We start from the raw sequence: 14,517 nt of genomic DNA, 5'->3' as shown, positions 1-14,517 counted from the left end.
CGTCCGTTTATACCTCCGCCATTTTCCCTCTCCAAAAGTGAGTCTTATTTGAGATGTATAATCTGAGGTGATGATATATGCCAACTGCAGGGGTCTGTGGCCAATTTAAAAACTGATCAGAAACATACAATCAAAGCTATAATTTTAAAGTTATTAGTTTTAGGCCCTTGTTCAAGATGACAGACAAGGCCTCCTGGCATTGCGTGTCTGACGTCCTAGTGCTGAACACATAATGCCGAACTCGAGGTCAGGAGCTGTGGGTGCAGTGACTCGTCCTTCATGTGGAAAATGAGAACTCGGAAAATGATTGTGGTTCCAACTGCAGTCCCACAGGGAAAGGACTGAGTGATATGGAAAATGCCGGTACATTCATGATCTCCTCAAATGAGTTTGACATCAAGTTTGAAATTCCTATCCATATCCCACTACTGCTCCAAAAATCGCAGTCCCAGAACTGGATGGAAAAACAGCAAAGATAAGTATAGGGGTGGCAAAATATGTCTGACTGCTCACTTTAAGCCTTTGTGGACCAGGACTAGCTCATCTCATGGCTCTGGGGCTGGGTCCACAGCTGGCAGTGGAAATCCCAGATGTGGTTCACAAAGGTGTGATTCAGCATAAAGAGAAATACAACCAATGGAGGATCAAGCCAGCGAGGCTGGACAGAGAGCCCTTTGATAGGCTATGTTCCTGTTTTCCTGTGCATCCCTCTGCTTACTCATCTAACTGCTCCCCCCACACTCCACCTACTGTTACTACGTAGCTGCAGCAGGCGTTGCTGAAAACAACAACAACCTCAAAACAATATTGCTACTGAATTTCTAAGCCTACATGGGGAGGGGAAAGACTAGGGCTTCAGAAAACCAAAAGGCAATTTATACCTCTTCCCCTAAAGGGATCGGGGTTGACTGAAAGTGGGTACACAGTCTCTCTGGTTTCTGGAGATAACATCAATAAAAACTGCTTCCTCCAGGGGGAGTTATTGGATTTATCAATTAATAAGTATCTACTGGGGAAATTACTCAATTCATGTTCAAACTAGAGATATAATTTAGAGATACATGAGAAATGTTAATGAGATGGTCATATAGTTATAACTCACCATGTCATATTTCAAATATTTAACAGTACAGAAAAAGGAAGAGTCTATGTGACCTGGATGGTCATGAAAAGGTTGTATTTTTTAAAAGTATAATTCAGTCTGGATTCCCATGAACTGACAGAATTCAGAGAAAAGAGTGAATTGGTCACTCTAGCAGGAGCCTGCATGTGGAAGCATCAGGCATAATTAGGGAGCAGCAAGCAGGGCAATAGACTAAAAATACAAGTGTGGGAATGCGCCGTTAACAGGAAACAGAATAGGGATACACTGTGGGAAACAATACTGTGATAATGGTTTCAGAATTTATCCTAGCGGCAGAAAAGAGCTGCTAAAGGTTTCTCAATGCAGCGGATAAACCGGCTTCAATGCCAGGACTGTATCACAGGCACAGCCCAGACCTGGCCAGCTACAGAGCCCTTTATTGGTTGTCACCTGGCTCTCCACACCCTGCCCTGAGTTCCTGTCTTCCTTCTAGTCATTTGCAGTCACCCCGTGGGCAGTTACAAGAGGCAGGTCACAGGAATTAGGGGCACTGCTGTCACATCTGCATTCTCAGCTCAGTGTTCTGTTTAAGGCACGTGCTCTTCGAAAACAGTTTGAAATACTGTATTCTAGCCCCACACTCTGAGGCAGAGTCCAGGAACCTGGGAAGAAACAATGCCTTGAAACTAGCATCTGGGGAAATCCTAGATTTAAAAATAGGTGGAATGGTTTGGCTCAGTGGATAGAGCGTCGGCCTGCAGACTGATGGGTCCTGGGTTCGATTCTGGTCAAGGGCACATGCCCGGGTTGCAGGCTCCATCCCTGGCCCTGGTTGGCATGTGAGAGGCAACCAATCAAAGTATCTCTCTCACATGGATGTTTCTCTCTCTGTGTCTCTCCCCTTCACTTCCACTCTCTCAACTCTGTCTTTACCTCTTTCTTCAAAAAAAAAAAAAAATCAATAGAAAAATATCCTATGGTGAGGCTTAACCAAAAATAAATAATAAATAAAATAAAAGTTGGTGGAGGCTGGAAGCATCCGGTACTCATATCCTCTCAGTCACATGACCAGGGCGGGTTTTCTTTCACAGCCTGTATCAAATAGGAAAGTTGGTTGGAGCATTTGCTGGAGAAACTTGGTCTCTCCTTCCCAGCCATACAAAGTTCCTTTTGATTATTTATTCCAAAGAAATAAAGGACGGGAGACAAGAGACTGAGCTCAAGCCACCAAAAGGCTTTCCAATGTTCTGCCTACAAACACACAATCCGGTTGTCAAAGCTTAAGTGAGGATTGAAAAGCCTTCTGGTCATTTAGGTTACCTGTCTCTTTCTGGCTATCCTTTCTTCCAGTTCCTTCTTTTTCAAACCTCTCCATTTTGCTTGCCCTTCTCTCGGACTGACTTGGCCGCTTGGATTTGAAATACTTGGATGGCTTCACGAGCCTATAGGAGGTTATCTTGTGATCGCTTTGTATGGCGTGAACCACGATAGTGTCGCCTTCCAGTGAGTCACGAAACCTGAAAAAAGAAAACAAGCATCTGCAATAGCCACCGTTTTAATAATTTACACCATTTTAATCATTCTACATAATGGCTAGGTAATAAAGCAAGACTGCAAGACACCATGCTTATAAACACATCATAGCGCACTGGCTCCAAAATTTTACCATGCATATACCAACAAGGAGGTAATGGAAATTGGATAAGGCTTGGTTAAAGAGCAAGTAGAAATTTCTTTCCAAAAACCCATTATTAATCAGTATAATACCACTGTTTTGCTAATGTGTAGAAAATAAAAAAAAAAATTTTTTTCAAGCTAACTGTAGTTTAATGGTAAATGGATGACATCAAACTGAGAAAATGTAATCTACCTCCCTATATATTAACTCACATTATATATACATATATCTTATTATATCTCATACTAGAGGTTCAGCACACAAAATCGCACGAGACCCAGAGTCCTGCTGCCACTGCCGCGGGACCCAGAGTCCCTCCTGCCGCCGCCGTGGGACCCATCAATGCACCTCCTGGTGACCAGTTGTTTGGTTGTTCTGGCATTCCAGCATTAGAGCCACTGGCTTTTTATAATATAGATATTACATATAAAAATAATAGTGAGATGGATATATATCACATATATCTACACTAATAAAAGAAAGATGCAAATTGACCGTACCTTTGCAACACCCACCAGCCAATCAGGAGTGGGTATGCAAATTAACCCAACAAAGATGGCGGGTTAATTTGCATACTTAGGCACTGAGTGGTGGGGGGTGGGGCTGGGTGGGACGCTTGCATCGTCGTCATGGCGACGACGCAGGCATTCCACACCACCCCAGTCGCTCCAGGCCTCTGGGCAGTGTGAGAAGGCAGAAAGCCAGCTCTGGCCTGAGCGAAGGTGGTGCTGGCAGCCAGGGGAAGGAAGGCCCATTCGTGCACGAATCTTTGTGCATCGGGCCTTAGTATGTATCATATTACCCTATTTGCCTCTATAAAAATCATTAAGCTCCGAAATTCATATTACTTTCTAGTACATCTTTCTCATATAGCCCATAGAGATTTACCTTTTAAAGTCCTTCATCAATTAAATTGTTGTGCTTTTTGGCCTAATTAATAATTATCCCCTCTTGTTTTAATTTTAGAGTTTAACTTATTTACGTATACAGCAGTTATTCCTAGCTTATTTGCCTTTCTTGCTGTTTTTCTAACTCAATCCTTGTAACCTTTTAAACTCTATTACTCCTTTTAAAATGAGTTATTCTTTTTAATTTTTCCTTTTCTCTCATAGCATAGTGTCTTTCTCATCTCTATAAAACTTATTCTCTTTATCTTCTTACCCATGGGAGTTATTTTACTTTTTAAATTTTAGTCTTTCCACAAGACCCCAGATAAAACATGAAGAAAAATATGGATAGTTTTGAACATATCAAAATTTAAAACTTCTGCACAGTTAGAAAAATATGAACAAAGTTTAAGGCAAATGGCAGAGTAGGAGAAAGTATAATCTGTATAATAAATGGTAAATACTTAAAGAAATAGAGACCATCACTAAAAATAAGGGGGGAAATAAACAAAACTCCAAGAAAATGAATAAGAAATCTGAATAGGCAATTCTAAGAATAAAGATAAAAGAGCTATAGACATGAAAAGAAATGGTCAACTTCATCAATAATCCAAAGAATGTAAAATGGCCCTGGCCTGTGTGGCTCAGTTGATTGAGCATTGTCTCATGCACCAAGAGGTTGCCAGTTCAATTCCCAATCAGGAAACATGCCCTGGTTGGGGACTCTATCCCCAGTGGGAGGCAGCCAATCAAAGTCTCTCTCTTTCTCTCTCTCTCTCTCTCTCCCCCCCCCCATCAATAAAAATGTATTTTTAAGACAAAAAGAATGTAAATTACTCAACCAAGAGTTATTCTATTTGGCCTGTGAGATTGGTGAAGATGAAAACACTGGCAATATTGTGTTATTCAGTGGTACAACTTTATCCTCTCCCCCATTCCAATAAGATAGGATTCCAATTATTATTTCCCTCCATATTTTTATTAAAGACACCAACCTATGGAGGTGTAGGGGCTGGGACCAGGGTGGGATAGCAGGGAGTTAAGCGAACAAGTATTTGAGGGCAAAAAAAGTGGCGAGGAAGAGGTTTGGATGGGCAAACTGGGTCCTAGAGCTGTGGGCACTGGTTCCCTGCTTCTGACAGCATCTGGGAAGATGCAGGCCTCAAGGGTGATGGCAGCAAGTATATTCCATCCTGGGAGCCTCATCAAAGACTGCCTGCTCCAGCAGAGCACAGAAACCATAGATTCAAAGAACTAAAAAAGCAGGCAGGCTGGGGCAACAAGCCTCAGTGGTACTAAAACTGACTTTCTTGTCTACCTGGTAGAATAGGAGCCCAGAGTCAAATAAAATAAGACTAGAAATATTGCTTATATACCTGAGTTTAAGCATTAACTGGTTAATTAATACTTGCCATATAAATACATTTACGAATATGTTATGAGTAGTAAAGCCAAACATAGGATACTATGTTGAGGGTTCTTCCTGAGAAGAACTTCCTTCTTTCATCTCTTGGTGGGTAGCAATTTAGATATAATTTAAGGACGTAAATATATTCAAATATTATCCAAGAATTAAAATATTCAGGGATTAATGCCAGGTAACAAGTGCCATAATTCACAGGGCAGAGTACCAGAGAAGAGGCTGCTGCACAGGGAGAGCTCTGGGGCCCTGCAAAGGGCTCCCTTCCAGCCTTCAGGTGCGTCTGATCAGCACATAACATGTGAGGAGTCACCTGAGGCTGGGGAAAGAAACACTCGCACACAGTTTGAAATAGCTTGTGTTTTCACAAGACTTATAACACATAGGATGTAGGGTAGAGTACTCAGAAGTATTTTATCTTAGCAGTGGGGGGAAATTAGCTATAGACTAAAGGCTGCCTGATCCCACCTAACAAAAATGGAAAGCCAGCCTCAAAAAAATAAAAAATTAAAAAACCAAGCTATTTTCAAGTAACTTCATTAAATTTCAGAACAAAGATCAAGAGCAATGTAAAATTTACAATGTCTGGCATCCAATTAAAAATTTTTAGGCAGGCAAAGTGGAAGAAAAATATGATTCAAATTAAAGAGAAAAATATCAATTAATGGAAGCAGGCCCAGAAATGACACAGATGATATAAGTAGCAGAGAAGGACTTTAGTTATTAAAATATGTTTTATATATTCAAGAAGGTAGAAAAAAGCATGAGTACTACTAATTGTTAACCAGTTAATAATGTGGACTAAGCATTACCTGTTTAATAATGTGGATTAATTGTTAACCAGTTAATAATGAGGATTAAGCACTAACCGATTAATAATGCAGATCAAGCGTTAACCAATTAATAATGCAGATCAAGCATTAACCAGTAAATAATGCAGATTTTATGCGTTTGGGATTCTCAAAATAGACCCACTTTTCATCACCAGTCACAATTCGATGCAAAAAAAGACTTTATTTCATGTCATTGAAGCAACATTTTACTGTTGACTTTTCGGTTTTTCATTTGTCTTTCGTTCAGTTGATGTGGCACCCATTTTCTTTTCTTTAAAACCTTTCCCATTGCTTGTAAACGATCGAAAATGTGTATTTTGTAATCAAAGAAAACACGATAATTTCAAGAGAAACATCAAAAGTGCTTTATTCAGAGTCATGTCCATCGCTGGCTACACATCCCCCATCTTTCAGGTGATTGGTGGAGACCGTCCCAATAGAACTTTCCTTGTTTTAAGGCCGGCCATTCAGAGACCCAGTTTCCACCGTCTTCGCACGTGTTGAAGGGCCGCTCAGAGAGCGCGTGTGCCATCGATGGGAACAGGTGGTCATCGGAAGGAGCAATACAACCAAAGAGCACACACATCAGATCGCATGTGGACCAGCACACGCGTGACTCCGTCTATTGGGAAAAAATCCGCATTATTAACCAGTACACCTAGTAATTAAGGTGATCAAAATCATCATACTATGCCCTAACTGGTTTGGCTCAGTGGATAGAGCGTCGGCCTGTGGACTGAAGGGTCCCAGGTTCTATTCCAGTCAAGGGCATGTACCTTGGTTGCAGGCACATCCTCAGTGGGAGGTGTGCAGGAGGCAGCTGATCAATGTTTCTCTCTCATCAATGTTTCTAACTCTCTATCCCTCTCCCTTCCTCTCTGTTAAATATCAATAAAATATATTTTTTTAAAAATCATCATACTATGAAGTCAATAAATAATGATTAGTAATAAATTCACAGAAATATGTTATTTAGATTAATGGTTGCCACCACTAAAAGAGATGTTAAAATGATATATGAAGAGATGTTTAATGATATATGAAGAGATGTTTAATGATATATCATGTTTATGGATTGTAAAAGTCAATATTGTTTAAATGTCCATTATGTCTAAATTGATCTACAGATTCAATGAATTTCAATTAAAAAATATTAGCATGCTTTGTGAAAATTGACAAGTTGATTCTATGCAAAAAACCTAAGTAATATTGAAGATGAAAAACAAAGCCAGAGGAGTAATAATATCAGAAGTCAAGAATAAAACAATGTGAGACTAGATTAAAGATATGCCAGTGGAATAGAAAGAAGAGTTTAGGAACAGACTCACATACATACAGTTAACTGTGGCATCCTTACAATCTAGTGAGGAAAGAATAGTTTTTTCAGCAAATGACACTGAGTCAATTAGAGACAAATGGGATTTGTAATGCTCATGTCCATACAGAAACAAATGATACTCAATCTCTCTCTTTTTTTTTTTTTACAAAAATTTCTTTGAGCCAAATAGAAGATATGCCTGGAAGCAAGATCTCAACAGACAGAAATAAATGCTTTAGACAATGACAGTTTGCAGTTTCTTTGATAAACATGAGATTAGGGGGGGTTACACGAATGTGGGAGAAAGCAAAGTGGGAATCATGTGCTTTCTTGAATGTGGTCACACTTTAGAAGAAGGGATCTGAAAGGGGGCAATTTCAAAGGTGTGCTAGGCTAGAGGCAAAGAAACAATGTGCAGGGCTTGCTTAAAGCAAAAATAAGCCTTTTACTAAAGAAGTTATACGCCTGGAGTGTGAATGTGACTACCCACCATGACCTTCCCAGTTATGAACCTATGACTTGCCCTGTATCTTACAATACCCATTAGAATTATTCAAGAGAGAGAATGGAAACAATAAAGAAAACATAGGAGAATTATCTCATGAATTGGGAACAAAGTTTTCTAACAACAGCATGAAAGCTCTAACTAGTAGTAAAAGAATTAGTGAAATATTAATAAATTGAAAAGAAATGATAAATTGAACTCTTTGAAATTAAAAACTTCTATTCAAAAGGCACAATAATGAGATTGAAAATCCAACCAGACTAGAGCAAGATATTTTACACACACACACACACACACTGATTACTATTATTACTTATAATTTAGTATTTGTTGCATATACTCACCAAGCTAACATACACTGAGTGGCCAGATTATAATGACCACCTGACGTTTGTAGGCAAATTAGCTATAATTTCACAGTGAAGTTGCTAGAGGGCCAGACCATTATAAACATCTGAATAGCACAACATACCTAAGTATTGTTGCTGATCAAGTTCATCCTATCATGTTGATGGCGTATTACAATGGAGATGGCTTCTTCCAACAAGACAACACACCAAGCCACGGTGCTCGTATTGTGCAGGAGTGGTTTCAAGAACATGAGGGAGACTTTACCTTGCTTAGGTGGCCCCCACAATCACCAGATCTCAATCCAAGTGAGCATTTGTGGGACAAAGTTAAAAGAGCCATCAGGCAGCTAGTTCCACAACCATTAAATCTCACAGAACTGGACAGTGCTATTCATCAGGCCTGGTGTCAGATTCCTCGCATCACCTTTCAACATCTCCTGGAGTCCATGCCAAGAAAAATCGCCGCAGTATTGAAGGCAAAAGGTAGCCCAACGAAGTACTGATGGGGTGGTCATAATAATCTGGCCACTCAGTGAGGACATGCCCAGAGAGAAGGTTATAGGTAGAGACGCAGAGAGTCCACCACATGAAGGCAGCAGCGCGGAGTGATGCATCTACACCACTGATTCCTGACAAACCACCAGAATTTCAGAGACGGGCATGGAACTGATTCTCCTTCCCCTCTCTCAGTTAAAAACAACTTAGTCAACACTTTGATCTTGGACTTCTAGCCTCCACAACTATCAGTTTGTAAATACCTGTTGTTAAAAATCAACCAGTCTATGGTACTTTGTCATGGAAGCCCTAGGGAACCAATACAAGGAGATCAATTCGAATTCTCACACGTTGAGGACCAGCATATAAATTGGTTGAACCGCTTTAGAAAACTGTCTGGCAGTGTCTGATCAAGTTAAACATGCATATAACTTCGGACCCAGCAGTTCCACCCTTGATTATACAGCAAACAGAAAGAAGTGTTTATGTCCACCAAAAACATAAAAATAAAAAGGCACAAGAATGTTCATAGTCTCATTACTCAAAGTAGTCAAAACATAGAAGAAACAACTATTTCTCAACAGTTAAATGCACAAATAAATTGTGGCATTACCATTTAATAGAATATTACAACGCAAGAAAAAGAATGAGCTACTGCTACCTGCAACAACATGGATAACCTGAGGCATGACATTAAGTAAAGAAGTCAGATACCAAAGAGTTCATACTGCAACATTTCATTCATATGAAGTTCAGACAAAACTAATCTATGGTGGTAAACATTCATTTTTTGAGATTAAATTCTTACTTGGAGGGATCATGAGAGAATGTTCTGGAGTGATATATATATATATATATATATAGAGAGAGAGAGAGAGAGAGAGAGAGAGAGAGAGAGAGAGAGAGAGAGAGAGATTTGTTTATACATCTGTAAAAATTTATCAAGCTGTTCAATTAAGATTTATGCATTTCAGCCCTGGCTGGGTGGCTTAGTTAGAGCATCATCCCATATACCAGAAGGTTGTGGGTTTGATTCTTAGTCAGGGCACACAACTAGGTTGCAGGTTCAATCCCAGGTCAGAGTGTATATGAGAGGCAACCAATCAATGTTTCTCTCTTTCTTTCATTCTCTCTCCCTCTCTCTCCTCCCTCCTTCCTTCCATCCTTCCTCCCTTCCTCTTTCAAATCAATAAACATATCCTTGGGTGAGGATTAAAAAAAATATTTATGCAGTTTACTGTATGTAAATTATATCTTAAAAAGAAAAGTAATTTTCCCTGTCAAACTGGTACATGAGAGGGATGAAGGGATAAGACAGGAAGTTGTCTATCATCATAAGTCCTTTGGTTCTATTTTATTTTTGTTTGTTTTTTAATATTTACATGCTATTTTATCAATTAGAGAAAAAATAATTTGTTAAAAACAAAGTAAATATATATTACATAATTGGGTTTGTATCTAATTGTTAAACTAATTTCTCAGATTTAAATTAGCAAGGCGTGAGCAGAAAGCTCAGGAAGTTATTAGTAGGAATGACAAGAAGATTTCTTGAGATTTCAAGAGTTAGTGCATATTTCAGAAGACCTCTTATCTGACCACTTTGATTAAGTTACTGCAAACTATTTTATTCAAATATATGCTCTCAAACATCTTAAGTTGCAAGAAATATGGATCCTACCTTTTCTCTAGCTTCTTTAGGCCAAATTCATGTTTCTCTTTTTCCCAAGCTAATTCCTTTTCCACTTGATGAATGTTATGAGCTGTTTTTCTGTTCATCTCAGCACGAATTTTGGCATCTATATTAAAATCCTGCAAATAGGTATATTTGTTCATCAAAATGGGTACTTTATCAATCCTATACCATACATATATATTTTAAGTTGTGTCCTCAATTTCCTGACGCATCATTACTCTCTCCCAAATATCATAAACACTCTCCATTCTAGAAGGAAATAACAAACTTTTGATCTTCCACAAAAAATAGAAAACAGGTCTCAAAAATAATTAACAATGATGCAAATGAAGTTATGTACTAAATGATCTTCTCACAATAAAAATAATGAATGGTAACAGAATATTTAAAGAATATATAAAGTTTAAAAGAATACTCCGGAGCTTCACAGAGTTTTAAAAAACTGTTTTCCCTCCACTCTAAAGCAACTACTGCTACCAGCTGGACTGGGCACAGCTGACCATGAGCTCCTTAGCTGAACATCTTCTCCCACGTGACCCTACCCTGGAATGATAGCAAAGTCTTTGGCATCTTCTTAACATCACCAAGTTCTGGTTCCCAAGGGGGTTTCTTTTCCCCATAAAGATACGTAGAGGCCTCATGTTTCCTACCTTCACGCCTATAAAATTTCAGGTACTTTGTTCACACTAAATTGGGAGTAGCAATTATTCTTCCCAGAGGAGCTGGAGGTTTAAGTCATGATGTGTGTTAGGTGTGAGCTACAGATCTTGCCTCAGTTGTCCTTTATTTTGAATTTTGTCACCCTTATTCTGCCAAGTGTCTACCTTTTTCTTACTGAAAGAGCATAGACATCTTTTAACCAAAGTGAGTTAACCATCATGATCTCACCCAAGCATTTTTATATGAAATCGATTAAGTGCCTCTAGAATGACAGGACTGGGCAAACCACGAATATAGTCAGGATGATAAATTCTGGGTTTTTATTTGATAAGGTGCATGACAGTACTTCCATTAAGGAAGAAGTACAAAATGGAAAAAAAAAAAAAAAAGCCCCAACTGGTTTGGCTCGTGGATGAAGCATTGGCCTGCAGACCAAAGGGTCCTGCATTCTATTCCGGGCAAGGGCACAGACCTCGCTTGCAGGCTCCTCCCCGCCCCAGCTCATGCGGGAGGCAACCAGTCAATGTATTTCTCTCACATCAATGTTTCTCTCTGTCTTCCCCTCTCTCTTCCACTCTCCCTAAAAATCCATGGAAAATATCCTCGGGTGACGATTAACAACAACAACAAAATGAGAAAAAAGAATCACTGGCAAGTAGATGGAGTTTTGCAGTAAGTCACAAAAGAAAAAAAAATCAATACAAAATTACCTTAAACAATTCAGTGTTCACCACCATAGCTACACATAAACTAAGTCAGAAAGTCTGTGGATAAAGCAGGTATTATCTTTTCAATAGGTCTGATGAATTATGGAAATGGAAGCACCAAGAATCAGATCATATATATATACAATAGTTAGATATCTCCACTGCATATGATAAAGAGTTGATAACCAGATTCAAACCTATATTTGTATCTTGTTACACACACAAAAAAGGAAAGGTAGCTAACTCCAGAAGTAAACTTTGTATTTAAGAGGTTCTTCTGCATCCAAACTAAGTTGTGTGACAAGTGCTACAGTAAGTAGTTTAGTGGCTGCCCACACACTGACTGGCCAAATTTATTTTTGACTTACTGTCCGTTGAAACTGCATATGCTTTGGTAATTCTTTGTTCATTTCTAACAGTTTCTGAAATTGATTCCTCAAAGCTTTGAGTTGTTCTCTCTTCTTGGCCTTCATTTCTTCCACTTCTTTCATTAACTTGTCATGTTCTCTTTTTCTTCTGGCATTCTCTATACTGAAAACAAAATTTGAAAGACCAACAAATAAGGATACAGAAACAGCACAGAGAAAATTAGTATTAAATATTTGGAAATTTATTTAGCTTAGTCAACTTCTGTGACATATTGGTTTGTTTTGCAAAAGCTCAGGCTTGGTAGGTATTTATCAAAAACCAAAGGCCCAGTGCATGAAAATTTGTGCACTGGGGCGCGGGGGGGGGGGTGCATTGGGGAGACCCTCAGCCTGGCCTGCACCCTCTTGCAGGCCGGGAGCACTCACGGGGAGCGGGCCTAAGCCACCGCCTGGCCTTCCTCTGCAGGAGGCAACGAGGCAGGCTGATCAAGGAATGGAGCTGGCCGGCCTAACCCTGAATCACCCCGCTGCAGGAGGCCACCCCCGTGGGCCGATCTGGGGACAGCCCTGCCCCCCGCATCGCCCCTCCACTGCCGCTGGTCACCGCTGCCCCCCATCACCATCCCCTCCCTCTGCCCACTGGCACATGCCAGCCGGTCCTGCTGACCCATCGTTCCACCATTCAGTCGATTTGCATATTATGCTTTTATTATATAGGATTCCCATACCTGTAGGCTTTGGGATCTTCAATATCTTCTGGAATTGGCTCTGTTTCAATTCCAAACTGTAGGATGAGGAATAAAATGTTAATCCTTTTAAATTGCATATTTCCCTTAAAATATCTAATCATAGTAAATTGAGGGGTTTTCCCCTGCCAGTTTCTAGCAACTGTAGTTCTGGAAAGTATTTTCACAAAAAATAAACTAAGGAAAATATTGCATTTGTTTCTGTTTCATTTAAAGGGGTAAGTAGAGAAAGTCTTGAAACTTAATCATATGTATGCAAAATGTTAATATCACCATATTGCCCCTTCAAAAGTGAATTACTAGTATTCATGTATTAACAAATACACAATTTTTCTCAGTCATTTATTTTAAAACTAGAGGCCCGGTGCACAAAAATTTGTGCACTAGGGGGTAGGGGGGAAAGTCCCTCAGCCCGGTCTGTGCCCTCTCACAGTCTGGGACCCCTCAGGGGATGACCACCTGCTGGCTTAGGCCCGCTCCCTGGAGGATTGGGCCTACAATGGCAATCAGACATCCCTCTGGCAGCCTAGCAGCCCTCGGGGGATGTCCACTTGCCAGCAGGGAGCAGGCCTACACAGCAGTTGGACATCCTTAGCGCTGCTGAGGAGGCAGGAGAGGCACCTGCCATCACCATTGTGCTTGCCAGCAATGGGAGTGCACTAACCACCAGGGGACAGCTCCTGCATTGAGCGTCTGCCCCCTGGTGGTCAGTGCACATCATAGCGACTGGTCATTCTGCTGTTTGGTTGATTTGCATATTAGCCTTTCACTGGAACTGAGAGCTGGCTTTAGCTCTGAGGCTCGGCTCCAGCTCTGAGACCTCGGCTGCTGAAAGCAGGTATCTGGGTTTGTTTGGCTTCTATAATTGAAACACTGTTGCAACTCCAGCTCTGAGGCCAGCTGGCTGAAAGCAGGTTTCTGGGGTTTGTTTAGCTTCTATAATTGCAACATTGTTTCTTAGAGTGCAGCTCAGAGGCCATCAGCAGCAGGCAGGTAACCTTGGCTTCCTCCATCACTGGAGCAAGCAAGCCTCCTCTTCACTTCAGCTGCCTGGCTGCCGGCCGCCATCTTGGTTGGCAGTTAATTTGCATATCACCCTGATTAGCCAATGGGAAGCATGTCGGAGGTATGGTTAATTACCATGTTTGTCTATTATTAGATAGGATAGTCTTTTATTAACATATCTCTTTTATGCACACATAATCCCCTCAAATACCTCATGTATATACTAGACAGACTTTTAACTATATGTATATGTGTGTGTGTATATCTATATTGTTTAAAGTTTTACATATGTCTCTTTTTTCCCTGATTGGTCCCCCCCCCGTCAGCCACTCCCACCCTGAGAGCAAGTCCCCACCGCCCAGTGTCTGTGTTCATTGGTTATGCTAATATACATGCATACAAGTCCTTTGGTTGATCTCTAACCCTTCCCCCCACCCCCACTCCACATTCTCTCTGAGGTTGGACAGTCTTTTCAGTGTTACCTTGTCACTGGGTCTATTTTTGTTTATCAGTTTATGTTGTTTATTATATCCCACAAATCACTGAGATCATGTGATATTTATCTTTCTCCAACTGACTTATTTCACTTAGCATAATGTTCTCCAGTCCCATCCATGCTGTTACAAATGGTAAAAGTTCCTTTTCTTTTTAATAGTGGCATAGTATTCCATTGTGTAGATGTACCACCATTTTTCAATCCAGTCATCTGCTGATGGGCACTTAGGTTGTTTCCAAATCTTAGCTATGGTAAATTGTGCTGCTATGCAC

At 40.2% G+C, this 14,517-nt stretch overlaps 1 protein-coding gene across 1 annotated transcript in view; it reads right to left on the bottom strand.

The window, feature by feature from the left end:
* Window positions 1–2,311: 2,311 nt before the first annotated feature.
* CFAP44 (cilia and flagella associated protein 44) overlaps window positions 2,312–14,517 on the bottom strand; it is a 75,636-nt gene continuing 63,430 nt past the window's right edge. The window contains exons 20-23 of the mRNA XM_006773614.2: window positions 12,727–12,782; window positions 11,999–12,161; window positions 10,249–10,379; window positions 2,312–2,601 (exon numbers count right to left, since the gene is read on the bottom strand). Coding sequence (XP_006773677.2) covers window positions 2,358–2,601; window positions 10,249–10,379; window positions 11,999–12,161; window positions 12,727–12,782 — 594 coding nt within the window. The 3' untranslated portion in view covers window positions 2,312–2,357. The remainder of the gene's footprint in view (window positions 2,602–10,248; window positions 10,380–11,998; window positions 12,162–12,726; window positions 12,783–14,517) is intronic.

This window comes from Myotis davidii, unplaced genomic scaffold (assembly GCF_000327345.1).
Source record: "Myotis davidii unplaced genomic scaffold, ASM32734v1 scaffold201, whole genome shotgun sequence".
Classification (NCBI taxonomy): Eukaryota; Metazoa; Chordata; class Mammalia; order Chiroptera; family Vespertilionidae; genus Myotis; species Myotis davidii.
Note: the sequence above shows the minus strand (reverse complement) of the source record. Positions and strands in the feature narration are given on the sequence as shown.